We start from the raw sequence: 14,731 nt of genomic DNA, 5'->3' as shown, positions 1-14,731 counted from the left end.
TTAAAGTTCATTTAAAAACATTAATCCTGGTGTCTCTATTTTAGGCAGGTCATTATATGTAGGCAGTGGTGAAAAGTAACTAAGTACATTTACTTAAGTACTGTACTTAAGTACAATTTTGAGGTATTTGTACTTTACTTAAGTATTTCCAATTTCCAATACTTTCACTTCTACTCCACTACATCTCAGAGGAAAATATTGTACTTTTACTCCACTACAATTATTTGAAAACCTTAGTTACTAGTTACTTTGCACATATAAATTATTATATTATAAAACATATATTAACGTACGTGCACATCTGCATGAACGGGATGCTGGTTTCAAATCTGGCGACGTGGAAACGCGCAACACGACGCGCGCGGCCCTAAACAGCGCCATCAGGAAGGCGAAAAAGGCCTACACAAAAAAGATGCAAGACAAACTCAGCAATGGCGACATCAGGAGCACATGGCAGGCGGTACACACCTTGACAGACTGCAAAACAAGAACCAGAAGCGAGGTGAACCCGCCTGCCTCCCTCCCCAACGAACTGAACACTTTCTACGGCCGGTTTGAGATCAGCTCCAACCGCGGCAGCCAAGCGGGGCCATCAGCAGCACCAGCAGAGGAGAACCCTCTAACCATCTCGGAGAGAGAAGTGCGTACAGCCTTCACACGGGTCAACATCCACAAGGCAGCCGGACCTGATGGGATTCCAGGCCGGGTCCTTAAGACATGTGCAGACCAGCTGGCGGGTGTCTTCGCTGACATCTTTAACCTCTCCCTCTCCCTGGCTGTGGTCCCTGCAGGGTTCAAAATGTCAACCATTGTGCCCATTCCCAAAAAGGCCAAAGTGACATGCCTGAACGACTGGAGACCTGTTGCTCTCACCCCGATCGTCAGCAAGTGTTTCGAGAAACTGGTGAGGGAATACATCAGCTCCACGCTACCTGCCTCGCTGGATCCGTGGCAGTATGCATACCGCAAAAACAGATCCACCGACGACGCTATTGCCATGGCTCTCCACACCGTCCTCTCGCACATGGACAACAAGCTGCTGAAGGACAAATATGTACGTATGCTGTTCGTGGACTACAGCTCAGCATTCAACACCATTGTCCCAGCAATACTTGACAAAAAGCTCAGAGACCTAGGGTTACACCCAAGCATGTGCGACTGGATACAGGACTTCTTGTCCAACCGACATCAGGTGGTGAGAATGGGCAGCATCACATCCGACCCCCTGACCCTCAACACCGCACCCCAGGGATGCGTGCTGAGCCCTCTCCTCTACTCCCTGTATACGTATGACTGCATAGCCACACATGTATCCAACACCATCATAAAGTACGCGGACGACACGACAGTGATAGGCCGAATCGTCAACAACGACGAGTCTGACTACAGAGAGGAGATCAAATCACTGGCACTCTGGTGCCGGGAGAACAACCTCTCTCTTAACGTTGACAAGACCAAAGAACTGATCGTGGACTTCAGGAGGCCGCGGAGAGACCATGCGCCCATCCTCATCGACGGTGCTGCAGTGGAAAGGGTCAGCGAGTTCAAGTTCCTCGGAGTACACATCGAGGAGGACCTCAAATGGGAGACGCACTCCACACACGTGAGGAAAAAGGCTCAGCAGCGACTGTACTGGCTCCGCGCCTGAAGAAGCTCGGAGTAGGAAATCGCATCCTCAGGCTGTACTACAACAGTTCTGTTGAAGGCATCCTAACAGGCTGTGTCACGGCCTGGTACGGGAACTGCACTGCCCGAGAAAAGATCAGCCTACAACGAGTAGTGCGATCGGCAGAGCGGATAATGGGAATCGAGCTCCCAGCGCTCCAGGAACTGTACAAAAAGCGGTGCGTGGTCAAAGCCAAGCGCATCATCAATGACAAGCACCACCCAAGTCACAGACTGTTCAACCCCCTACAACGACCGCGACCGGGCAAGGGGCTCTACCGCAGTATCAAGAGTTCCACCACCAGGTTCTGGTGTAGTTTCAATCCGGCTGCTGTCAGAATGCTGAATGGGGCATAAGCCTGAATGAGGCATGGGCCTTGTTCAGCAGCCTGACAGCAGGCGGGGCAGACTTTTCTGGCTCTTCCTGAACACACCTGTGGATTATACCAGGGACAATGACTTGGACTTTAGCCCCCCCCCCCTCGGACACACCTGTGGACTACACCAGGTACAAATGACTTTTTGTTGCACTCCCTCATGGAGCTACTTGCGGATTATACTAGGGTCAGTCCACCCTAGGTGGACACGCACTGACCTTTTGCACCTTAATCCCTTGTATAACGCACTGACTTTTTTTGTCTTTTTTTATTGTGCTCCTTTCCTCTAAGCACCTTAACGTCCATTGTCTATCATGCACAGTATAAGTATAACATGCACAGTATACAATACATTGCTGCTATGCTCAGGCACCTTAGTTTTTTTAGTTTTTATTATCTCAGGTACTTTGTAAATATGTAGATAACTTGTCTGGCCTTCTGTTGCTCTCTTGTTTTGATCTCCTTCCCACTTGCCCCCCACCCTCTTCTTCCCCCCCCCCCCCCCCCCCTCTTCTTTCTATGGAAACTAACGTTGCGATGGGAACGATGTACAAAAAAGAATTTCACCCACTTTTTTTACCTTGTAAACCTGTGATGTGACAATAAAACTGATTCTGATTCTGATTCTGATTAACCACTTTAGCCTTATTTTAGACCTTGGCCATTTGAAAATAGCAGATCTACAAGCTCACAACGCGTCGCGATGTGAGCTTGTAGATCGGCTATTTTCAAACATTTTAATACTTTTACTTTTGGTAATTTAAGTACATTTTGATACCAATACTTTTGTACTTTTATTCAAGTCAATTTTGAATTCCGGACTTTTACTCGTAACAGAGTATTTCTACAATGCAGTATTGATACTTTTACTTAAGTAAGAAATGTGAGTACTTTTTCCACCACTGTATGTAGGTGAAAACACTCAGAAATAGATCTACTGTAAATGTTTCATTTATACTCGGTGTACGATGGTGACACCACATGTTGTGAGCTTGTAGATCTGCTATTTCCACTGTGTGACAGCGTGTTAGGATACAGTATAAATCAGGCTTAAAGGGATAGTTCACCCCAAAAAATATTTGTTTCTATGGATTAGTCACTCCATGGAGACTTGAATTCATGGATATTGTTTAGTTTTTGTCTCATTCCTAAGACAATAATTTGATGACCAGCGGACCGGTAGGCAGCGGTTCCGGTAGGAGACACAAAGGAGACTCTTTGTGTCTCCTACCGGAACCGCTACCGGTCATCAAATTATTGTCTTAAAAATGCGACAAAAACAAATAAATATCCATGAATTTGAGTCTCCATGGAGTGACTAATCTATAGAAAAAAAGTCATTTTGGGGGTGAACTATCCCTTTAAGTGTTTAAGAGGATCTGAAATGTTTGTCAGCAGATTAAGTCATGTTTTATAATCATTATCAGATCAATATTAACACCATTAATCATCTCTGAATAGAATCATTTATTATGATGTCATGTTATAGTTTATGAGGTGATGAGTGTTGAGTGCTGCTCTGAGATCAGCTCACCTCTCTTGTTCAGAGCAGAGGAGTAGTAGATCTCAATGTTGTGTTTGCATCCCTCTCGTTGTGCTCTCATCACACGCAGTAGTGTAGGATCTTTATTGAAGTGCTCTGCGTTCTTCACACCATACTCAGTGTATCCAACATACTGATCTACTCTACTGTCCCACCTGATGATCTCATCACCATCGAAATTCAATGACCGTATGTACTGTATGTCCTTCAGCTCACTGGAGTTAAACACACAGCGGGTAGCCACATAGAACACATATCCATCTGGAAATAGACAATTAAAAATGTCATTAATGTTCAGTTTTATCATATTCTGTATATAATATCATCACTGTGTGTGTTTGAATTGTCAAGTACTAGAGTGGCTGAGTAAACAAGGACTCTGTCTGTCTGTCTGTCTGTCTGTCTGTCTGTCTGTCTGTCTGTCTGTCTGTCTGTCTGTCTGTCTGTCTGTCTGTCTGTCTGTCTGTCTGTCTGTCTGTCTGTCTGTCTGTCTGTCTGTCTGTCTGTCTGTCTGTCTGTCTGTCTGTCTGTCTGTCTGTCTGTCTGTCTGTCTGTCTGTCTGTCTGTCCCCATCATGTATTTCCAGGATAACCCATTTTTTATACCTGGGCTATTTGAAAATAGCAGATCTACAAGCTCATAGCGCGGCACCGAGTGCCGCGCTACGAGCTTGTAGATCTGCTATTTTCAAACATTTTACTACTTTTACTTTTGGTACTTTAAGTACATTTTGATGCCAATACTTTTGTACTTTTACTTAAGTAAATTTTGAATTCTGGACTTTTACTTGTAACAGAGGACTTCTAGATTATAGTATTGATACCGAAAAGCACCTAAATGTAGCGCTGGAGGAGCTCTAAGACGGTGAAACGCGCCAGCGAAGCGTGCATTCTCCTCGCAGCAGCAGCAACCCCCCCCCCCCCCATGTGGCGTAAACTCTGTCTGTCTGTCTGTCTGTCTGTCTGTCTGTCTGTCTGTCTGTCTGTCTGTCTGTCTGTCTGTCTGTCTGTCTGTCTGTCTGTCAGACCCCATCATGTATTTCCAGGATAACAGAGATAACACTCACAAAAAGGTTGTTATTTTGAGAGAGAAATGCCTCACAATATGAATACATTTTGATATGTTTTATTTCGATGGTAACTGTTGTATAATCATTATTATCTGCACCTCGAGCACATATTCATGTTTACTAAAAATAAATATTATATAGAAAACATTTCACCATAAAAAAACATAAATGCTTAATATACATGTTTAAACATTTTCATTCATGTTAAATACATTCAACCGTTTTAGTTAATAACTATTGTGTTCATAGTATTCATGTACCTTTCACTGGTGGTTTCTTCAAGGCAGTGCGAATGGTGTCCAGCTGGGCTTTGCAGTAGTGCAGCTGACCCCAAGCTACTTCATAAGCTGCTGTGAAGGTGATTGGATCTACAAACGGAGGCTGAGGGTACACCACCTTCCCTTTGTTGTAGTCTGCGTACACCAACACTTCACCATCCAGTGCAAACATCCACTCTTTATATGAGTCTTTAACTGTGTCTGAACAGCCAACGACTTTAATGTCCTCATGGAACACTGGGGAAAAAAACAAACTTCTTCACAGTGACAATAAAACATAATCATCATGTTAAACAATCATGTTTGGTTCTTATATGAAGTGAAAGGTTGGATATTAAAAGTAGCTTCCTGTCAAACGTTTTATTCGTTTTTATTATTATGAAAGTAATTCATACAGAATGATTTATTTCATGATGTCACAACAACAGTTCCTAACATCTGTTTTAATGTTTATGTATTTGGACCAACATTCAAGATTCAATACTGAATATACAGGTAGTAAAAGGAGTGTGTGTGTGTGTGTGTGTGTGTGTGTGTGTGTGTGTGTGTGTGTGTGTGTGTGTGTGTGTGTGTGTGTGTGTGTGTGTGTGTGTGTGTGTGTGTGTGTGTGTGTGTGTGTGTGTGTGTGTGTGTGTGCGTGCGTGTGTGTGTGTGTTTGTGGGGTAATTTGTGAAGTCATTTGTTTGTATTGTGCATTGTTCATATTTGTTTTTATATAATAACAGTAGATATAAATGTATATATTATATAATAACATAAATATAATGTACTTACTTCCTGGGATCGCTTTGACATTAAGTACAGAGGAGAGGATGAGGAGGGTGGCTGTAATCTTCATCATCACTGATCAAAACTGAACTGAATTTAATAGATGAGAATAAACAGATGAGAATGAACAGATGAGAATAAACAGATCAGAATAAAGAGATCACAATAAACAGATGTTTACTGAAAGAGAAGTTCTGGAGTCTGAAAGAGAATGAAGGAGGACTCGTTCTGTAGACTAGAATAATCAGCCAATCAGATTAAAAATATGATGTTACATCATCTGTTTCCAGAAAGACGACAGTCTGGATTATTGCACATAACAGTATATATGTATATAACGTACCTTATGTTTCCTCATTTACATACTGTACCTTATGCACGTTATTTCTAACCTCATGTACATACCGTAGGTCAGTTTAATAGATACATTCAGTGATAGGTTTCTATCAGTTTAATAGATACATTCAGTGATAGGTTTATATCAGTTTAATAGATACATTCAGTGATATGTTTATATCAGTTTAATAGATACATTCAGTGATATGTTTATATCAGTTTAATAGATACATTCAGTGATAGGTTTATATCAGTTTAATAGATACATTCAGTGATATGTTTATATCAGTTTAACACAGATATATTCTAGAACTCCTTCATCCTGAGGGCCATAAGACTGAAATGAAGCACTGGGAGAGGTCAGAGGTCAGCTAATTATAGCTGAGTTTTTTAACTGTGTTTTTTATTCTGATAATAAAAAAGTCGGTCGGTCGGTAGGTCAGCTATAGACGATGTTTTAACTCTGGCAGTCAATGAGTTAATCATCAAAACAAATAGTGGTTGTAAAAAGAGTGTCGGCAGCGGGAAACGATACCAGGAGGTTAGGGTTGTCAGTCTAATGATTAGTGAGGCACGCCACCAGACCAGGTGCTGTAATGAGGTTTCAGGATGTGTTGATTTACATTTAGTTTGAGTCATATTTTAGTCATCTGAAATGTTTTAGTTTTTGTCTAGTTTTAGTCGAATAAATCTACAGTTGATTTAGTCGACTAAAATGTATTTTGGCGGTGCCTTGATGGCGTCGTAATGGCTGATTTTACACTTGTTGCATGCTGAAAATATCAAATACTACAAGGCGATCTACAAGCTCACAACGCGTCGCGCTGGGACACGTTGTGAGCTTGTCGACGTAGATCAGCTTGTAGATCAGCTATTTTCAGAGCACAACACAACACCCGCAACCAAACATAAAATGACTTGTCTTTTAGTTCTACTGGATCTCTTCTCCACTAGTCACTCACTAACATTTTAGTCTAGTTTTTATTTGTTGATGAAATTGTCAATATATTTAGTCTTAGTTTTCATCACAGCTTAGTTTTTATTTAGTTTTTATTTAGATTTCGTCAGTGAAAAAAGGTCGACCAACATTTCTCGTCATAGTTTTAGTAGCTCCGCCTTCCTCACAGAAGTGGGCGTGGTTATAGCACAAGAGGTTTTGGAATGACGCGGTTCAGTGCCTTGCTCAAGGACACTTTAATTATGAAGCCAGGAAGAGCCGGGAACCTGAACCTGTAAACTGAACTCACAGACGCTCCTCTGATCCAAGCCTCATTACATCTCACTGATGATACCATCATGTCATGTGATCAAAGTGTTACTTCAGAGGTGTGTGTGTGTGTGTGTGTGTGTGTGTGTGTGTGTGTGTGTGTGTGTGTATGTGTGTGTGTGTGTGTGTGTGTGTGTGTGTGTGTGTGTGTGTGTGTGTGTGTGTGTGTGTGTTCAGCGTCACTGGTAAAATGCTGTTCATGTTCATTAAACATCAATCCAAGCCTCATTACATCTCATTGCTGAAACCATCTGATGTCTTTAAAAGCACACTGGTCATGTGATCAAAGTGTCACGTGAGAGGTGTGTGTGTGTGTGTGTGTGTGTGTGTGTGTGTGTGTGTGTGTGTGTGTGTGTGTGTGTGTGTGTGTGTGTGTGTGTGTGTGTGTGTGTGTGTGTGTGTGTGTGTGTGTGTGTGTGTGTGTGTGTGTCATTTGTTTGTATCGGTTATATTTGTTTTTATATAATAACAGTAGATGTAAATGTATATATTATATAATAACATAAATATAATGTACTTACTTTCTGGGATCGCTTTGACAAGAACAGAGGAGAGGATGAGGAGGGTGGCTGTAATCTTCATCATCAGTGATCAAAACTGAACTGAATTTAATAGATGAGAATAAACAGATCAGAATAAACAGATCAGAATAAACAGATCAGAATAAACAGATCAGAATAAACAGATGCTTACCGAAAGAGAAGTTCTGGAGTCTGAAAGAGAATGAAGGAGGACTCGTTCTGTAGTTTAGAATAATCAGCCAATCAGATTAAAGATACGATGTTACATCATCTGTTTCCAGAAAGACGACAGTCTGGATTATTGCACATATCATGAACAGTATATAGCTGCTGCTTCATAAGTAATCAATAAACTATACTAAAAACTGGGCAAACATTGGCCAAATTGTCAATTAATATAAGAAAGAGCAAAAAAAAAATAAATAGCCGATCTACAAGCTCTTTTAGAGCATGTAGATCTATTTATCTGTGCGAACTGAGTAAAACTAAATGTAACGCCTCAACTCCTACAATTCCAAGTCTTTTTCAGGGTGGGGGGTCCTGAGTTCAAATATGATTATTTTGGGGGGTCCTGAGTTCAAATAAGATTATTGTGGGGGGTCCCCAGTTCAAATATGATTATTTTGGGGGGTCCCGAGTTCAAATATGATTATTTGGGGGGGTCCCGAGTTCAAATAAGATTATTTTGGGGGGTCGTGGTCTGAAAAGGTTGAGAACCACTGGTTTATTGCAGATCAATCAGTGAAACACAACACAGGTAAATCAGCACATTCTTAAATGTATGTTCATCTGGGATGTATAATAAATTATTAACTTTTTTCAGTCTTGGAAAGAAAAAAAAAGTCAACCTTTTGAAGATCTGCTATTGTTTAGACATTTCATATATTTGAAAACTTGTGAAATGGGACATTCTGTATAATGAGTACTTTCTACTTTTGGTACTTTATAGTACATTTTGATTCCAAAACTTTTGTACTTTTACTCAAGTAAATTTTGAATTCCAGACTTTTACTTGTAACACAGAGTACTTCTACATTACATTATTGATATTTTTTACATAAGTAAAACATTTGAGTACTTTTTCCACCACTGCCCCCATGTGAACTTCTCCATGAAGCAACTCTGAAATGAGAGACATTTCATGCACTGGAACAGGAACAACAAACATCCTCATTCCCTGAAACTAAATGCTCTCCCTGCATCACTTTCATGTAAATGTAAATGCAACAGAAACCCTGAGCAGGGCACCACAGTGATTTGAACCCCGTCTTAGTAGAACCAGGAGAACCAGACCAGTGCCTTCTGGTTTGGTTTGTAGTGTTTTTTTTTCTTATAGCGCAACGCAAGTGACCTCCCTAACCCCAACCAGTAGCCGCAAAGAATTTAAATAAAGAAAGAAAAACAGTCCGGAAACTCAATGCGTTTCCAGCTTGTAGATCTGCTATTTTTTTTTGGCATATGGCATTAATTTATAAAAAGAAACACATACAAATATGGAGATAAGAGGATCTTTTCACTATTTTTTTAAATAGTGAAAATAGCAGATCTACAAGATGTTTTAGTAGTGGTTACTTTTTTTGCCACAGTAAAATCTGCAGTGTTAATGTAACTCTGACAGTCTACAAATGTAACCAATTGGACCCGTAACATAAGGGTCCATTTGGTTACATGTGCACACTCTCAGAGTTACAGACCTGTAAGGGTCCATTTGGTTCTCTCTATCTCTCTCTCTCTCTCTCAGATGCGCACACACACACACACACACAGTCACACAGACACGTCGCGACGCACGCAGCGCACATACACAGTGATTATGGGTGCGTTCGGTGAGCAATTTCCGAACGCACCCTTTGATTATCCCCGCCTGTCAATTGCGACGCGTTGTGAGCTTGTAGATCTGCTATTTTCAAATAGCGTAGGTATAAAATAGGGCTAAAGTGGTATGTTTTATAATGTAATAATTTATATCTGCAAAGTAACTTAAAAAATAAATAAAATTGTAGTGGAGTAAAAGTACAATATTTGCCTCTGAGATGTAGTGGAGTAGAAGTAAAAGTATTGAACTTTACACCACTGAGTATAATGAACAGGGGGTTAGGTGAGTTCTGGGTGTGAGGCCTATAGTAGTAACCTAACCTGACCTGTTTGTTTAGAGAGGGTCTGAAGCTTTGTTTTTAATGCCTTTGTGGTGCTAAAGTAAGTCAAAATGACATTGGATGAGTGAGTGCTCCTGCTAGTGTCCTCAGTGTGTTCCTGCTGAACCACAGAGGAGATCCTGAATACAAAACCTCTTCTTTGGTTGACTTTTATCATTACTTTATTTTTGTGCCATTTTTCCACTGGAGACGTTGTCCTCTAAGATAGAACCCAGGTAGGTCATTATGTCATCTTTCCTTGTGATAACATTGTCACCCTCCTTGGCCTTGTAGAGGTTTATTCTGGACCCCAAAATAATGGATTCAGTTTTTACCCACAGGTGTAATGATAGTGTGTTATCAGTGAGCCAGGTGTAATGATAGTGTGTTATCAGTGAGTCAGGTGTAATGATAGTGTGTTATCAGTGAGTCAGGTGTAATGATAGTGTGTTATCAGTGAGTCAGGTGTAATGATAGTGTGTTATCAGTGAGCCAGGTGTAATGATAGTGTGTTATCAGTGAGTCAGGTGTAATGATAGTGTGTTATCAGTGAGCCAGGTGTAATGATAGTGTGTTATCAGTGAGTCAGGTGTAATGATAGTGTGTTATCAGTGAGTCAGGTGTAATGATAGTGTGTTATCAGTGAGTCAGGTGTAATGATAGTGTGTTATCAGTGAGTCAGGTGTAATGATAGTGTGTTATCAGTGAGCCAGGTGTAATGATAGTGTGTTATCAGTGAGTCAGGTGTAATGATAGTGTGTTATCAGTGAGTCAGGTGTAATGATAGTGTGTTATCAGAGAGTCAGGTGTAATGATAGTGTGTTATCATCAGTGAGTCAGGTGTAATGATAGTGTGTTATCAGTGAGTCAGGTGTAATGATAGTGTGTTATCAGTGAGCCAGGTGTAATGATAGTGTGTTATCAGTGAGTCAGGTGTAATGATAGTGTGTTATCAGTGAGTCAGGTGTAATGATAGTGTGTTATCAGTGAGTCAGGTGTAATGATAGTGAGTTATCAGTGAGCCAGGTGCAGAAGCACATATTTGAGTTACAAATGTTTGCTTTAAAATACATACGTTTTGCACACATTTTCATGATTTTTCAAAAATAGCAGATATACAAAGGAGACACAAAGAGTCTCCTTTGTGTCTCCTACCGGAACCGCTGCCTACCGGTCCGCTGGGCATCAAATTATTGTTTTAGGAATGAGACCAAAAAAAAATCTCCATGGGGGATTAAAATAGATTACTAATTACTAAATACTAATAATAAATACTAATCCATAGAAAACTGCTGGTGTTGTTTTCAGCAGCTTTCATATCCAGCTGAGAATAATAATAATTATAATTATGTTTTCATGTTCATTACAACAGATTTATTCAAACCACTGCTGATTGGAAATGTACTTTTTATCATGTACAGAAGATTATTATTAGTATTCATGGCTCATGTTACACATAGAAACGTAATTCTTCTTTAAAAGGTTACTAAGAACCATATTACTTAGTGAATGCTTTGTCATTTTCCTCATAGCTTTATTTATTATTATGCTGTGGAATATAGTTTATTTTATTATCTGTATTACTAAGCAGTGGATAGTAATTCATTGTAAGTAATGTATAGGTTGTGTAATGTAGTCTCTGTGTGTTCTCTCTCTCTCAGAGCTAGAACCATGACGTCATGGTTCCAGGGCACCAGACAACACCTGTGCATGGGCTTCCTGTTCCTCCTGTGTTTGCTGTGGTATCTGATGTTCTACAACCTGGACATCAACCTGACCTCCTTCAGCATCTGTAAGAAGGAGAAGGTCTCCAGACCAGGACCAGACACGTCCCTTCAGCTCCTCAACCCAACCTGCACCACACCACCAGACAAGCAGATGGTTCCACAGTCCGTTCACACAGAGAACCACATTCTGATATTGATGTGGTTCTGGCCGTTTGGCCACAAGGTTGATTTCAGGTCAGTGGTGTTAAGTAACTAAGTACATTTACTCAAGTGCTGTACTTAAAGGGATAGTTCACCCCAAATGAATACTTTTTTTCTATGGATTAGTGACCCCATGGAGACTTGAATTCATGGATATTCTTTTGTTTTTGTCTCATTCCTAAGACAATAATTTGATGACCAGCGGACCGGTAGGCAGCGGTTCCGGTAGGAGACACAAAGGAGACTCTTTGTGTCTCCTACCGGAGGGTGAACTATCCCTTTATAAGTACAATTTTGAGGTATTTTATTTTATTTTACTGGAGTATTTCACATTTTCAGTACTTTTACTTCTACTCCACTACATCTCAGAGGCAAATATTGTACTTTTAGTCTACTACAATTGTTAGAAAACTAAAGTTACTACAGTAGTTACTTTGTAGATTTTGATTATTATTACAAAACATACATTAACCACTTCAGCCCTATATACATTTCAGGCCATTTGAAAAGAGCCGATCTACAAGGTCACAATGCGTTGCATTGCTTGTAGATCTGCATCTTTTTAAATACATTTTATACATTTGAAATCTTGTGAAACGGGACATTCTGCATGATGAATACTTTCTACTTTTGGTACTTTAAGTACATTTTAATACCAATACTTGTCAAACTTTTACTCAAGTCAATTTTGAATTCCGGACTTGCACTTGTAACAGAGTGTTTCTGCATACTTTTACTTAAGTAAAACAATTGAGTACTTTTTTCCCACCAATGTCTCAGGTGCAGTGAGTTGGACATGGAAGGATGTCGGCTGAAGGACGACCGGAGCGTTTACCACGAAGCGCACACTGTCCTGTTCCACCACAGAGACATCCACGCCGTCCTGTTCCACCACAGAGACATCCACACCGTCCTGTTCCACCACAGAGACATCCACACCGTCCTGTTCCACCACAGAGACATCCACGCCGTCCTGTTCCACCACAGAGACATCCACGCCGTCCTGTTCCACCACAGAGACATCCACACCGTCCTGTTCCACCACAGAGACATCCACGCCGTCCTGTTCCACCACAGAGACATCCACGCCGTCCTGTTCCACCACAGAGACATCCACGCCGTCCTGTTCCACCACAGAGACATCCACGCCGTCCTGTTCCACCACAGAGACATCCACGCCGTCCCGTTCCACCACAGAGACATCCACACCGTCCTGTTCCACCACAGAGACATCCACACCGTCCTGTTCCACCACAGAGACATCCACACCGTCCTGTTCCACCACAGACACATCCACGCCGTCCTGTTCCACCACAGAGACATCCACGCCGTCCTGTTCCACCACAGAGACATCCACGGCGGGCTGGACAACATGCCGCCAGAACCACAGCCCTGGTTCCAGAAGTGGATTTGGTTTAACTGGGAGTCGCCGCTGAATTCTCCTCACATCCCCCCACAAAATCTTTCACACATTTTCAAATATAAAAAAAAAAGCAGAAATAGCTGATCTACAAGCTTACAACGCGTCACAAAGTGACGCGTTGTAAGCTTGTAGATCAGCTATTGTTGATTAGCTATATTTTCAAATGTACAAAAGTATTAAATATGTCAATAATCTCTTTGTATATTTAAGTTATTTGTCATATCTAGCCTGTGCAATTTTTTATTATGAAGCCTAAAAGGCAAACAGAAATGTATTTTGTATTCATGTTCCAATAATGTTCAATGGCCAAACACACAATTAAAGGGATAGTTCACCCAAAACATTCCTAAGCCAATAATGTGATGACCAGCATCACCGGTAGGCAGAGGTTCCGGTAGGAGACACAAAAGGAGACTCTTTGTGTCTCCTACCGGAACCGCTGCCGATCATCAAATTATTGTCTTAGGAATGTGACAAAAATATCCATGAATTGAAGTCTCCATGGGGTGACTAATCCATAGAGAAAAAGTCATTTTGGGGGTGAACTATCCCTTTAATCGTTATTCACAATTATTTGAGTGACAATTAATCGTCAACTTAATTTCAGTTGTGGAAAGTAACTACAGTTTTGAGGTATTTTTTTACTTTTACTTAAGTATTTCCAATTTCCAATACTTTTACTCCACACATTTCAGAGGCAAATATTGTACTTTTACTCCACTACAATTATTAGAATTTTTAGTTACTAGTTACTTTATAGATTTAGATTATTATTACAAAACATACATTAACCTTTTCAGCCCTATATACATTTCAGCCATTTGAAAATAGCAGATCTACAAGCTCACAATGCGTCGCATCGCGACGCATTGTGAGCTTGTAGATCTGCTATTTTCAAAAATATTTGTATACATTTGAAAACTTGTGAAATGGGACATTCTGCATAATGAATACTTTTACTTTTGTACTTTAAGTATATTTCTGTACCAATACTTTTGTTCTTTCACTCACGTAAATCTTTTATTCCGGACTTTTTTACTTGTAACAGAGAATTTCTATATTGCAAGTATTGAGTACTTTTTTCCACCACTGCTTAAATGTGTGATGGTGACACAGGAGGACGAGAGCTTCAAGCTGCCAGAGAAGGACCAGCTGGTGTGCTGGATCGTGAGCAACTGGAACCCTCAGTATAAAAGAGTCCAGGTCTACGAGGAGATGAAAAACCACGTCAAGATAGAAGTTTACGGGAGAGCCTTCGACCGCGCCGTGACTCCAGAAGAGTACGTCAAGGTGATGCACGGCTGCAACTTCTACCTGTCGTGGGAGAACTCCATCCACAGGGACTACATGACGGACAGACTGTACCATCCTCTGAGGATGGGGGCCGTGCCCGTGGTCCTGGGCCCTTCCAGAGCCAACTA

General features: G+C 40.9%; 1 protein-coding gene across 1 annotated transcript in view; it reads right to left on the bottom strand.

Moving 5' to 3' along the window:
* LOC308088124 (uncharacterized protein) overlaps positions 1 to 14,731 on the bottom strand; it is a 98,233-nt gene that overhangs the window by 5,496 nt on the left and 78,006 nt on the right. The window contains exons 6-7 of the mRNA XM_080432490.1: positions 4,915 to 5,169; positions 3,577 to 3,846 (exon numbers count right to left, since the gene is read on the bottom strand). Coding sequence (XP_080288616.1) covers positions 3,577 to 3,846; positions 4,915 to 5,169 — 525 coding nt within the window. The remainder of the gene's footprint in view (positions 1 to 3,576; positions 3,847 to 4,914; positions 5,170 to 14,731) is intronic.

This window comes from Gymnoscopelus braueri (genome assembly GCF_963280865.1).
Source record: "Gymnoscopelus braueri genome assembly, chromosome: 7".
NCBI classification, from domain to species: Eukaryota; Metazoa; Chordata; class Actinopteri; order Myctophiformes; family Myctophidae; genus Gymnoscopelus; species Gymnoscopelus braueri.
Note: the sequence above shows the minus strand (reverse complement) of the source record. Positions and strands in the feature narration are given on the sequence as shown.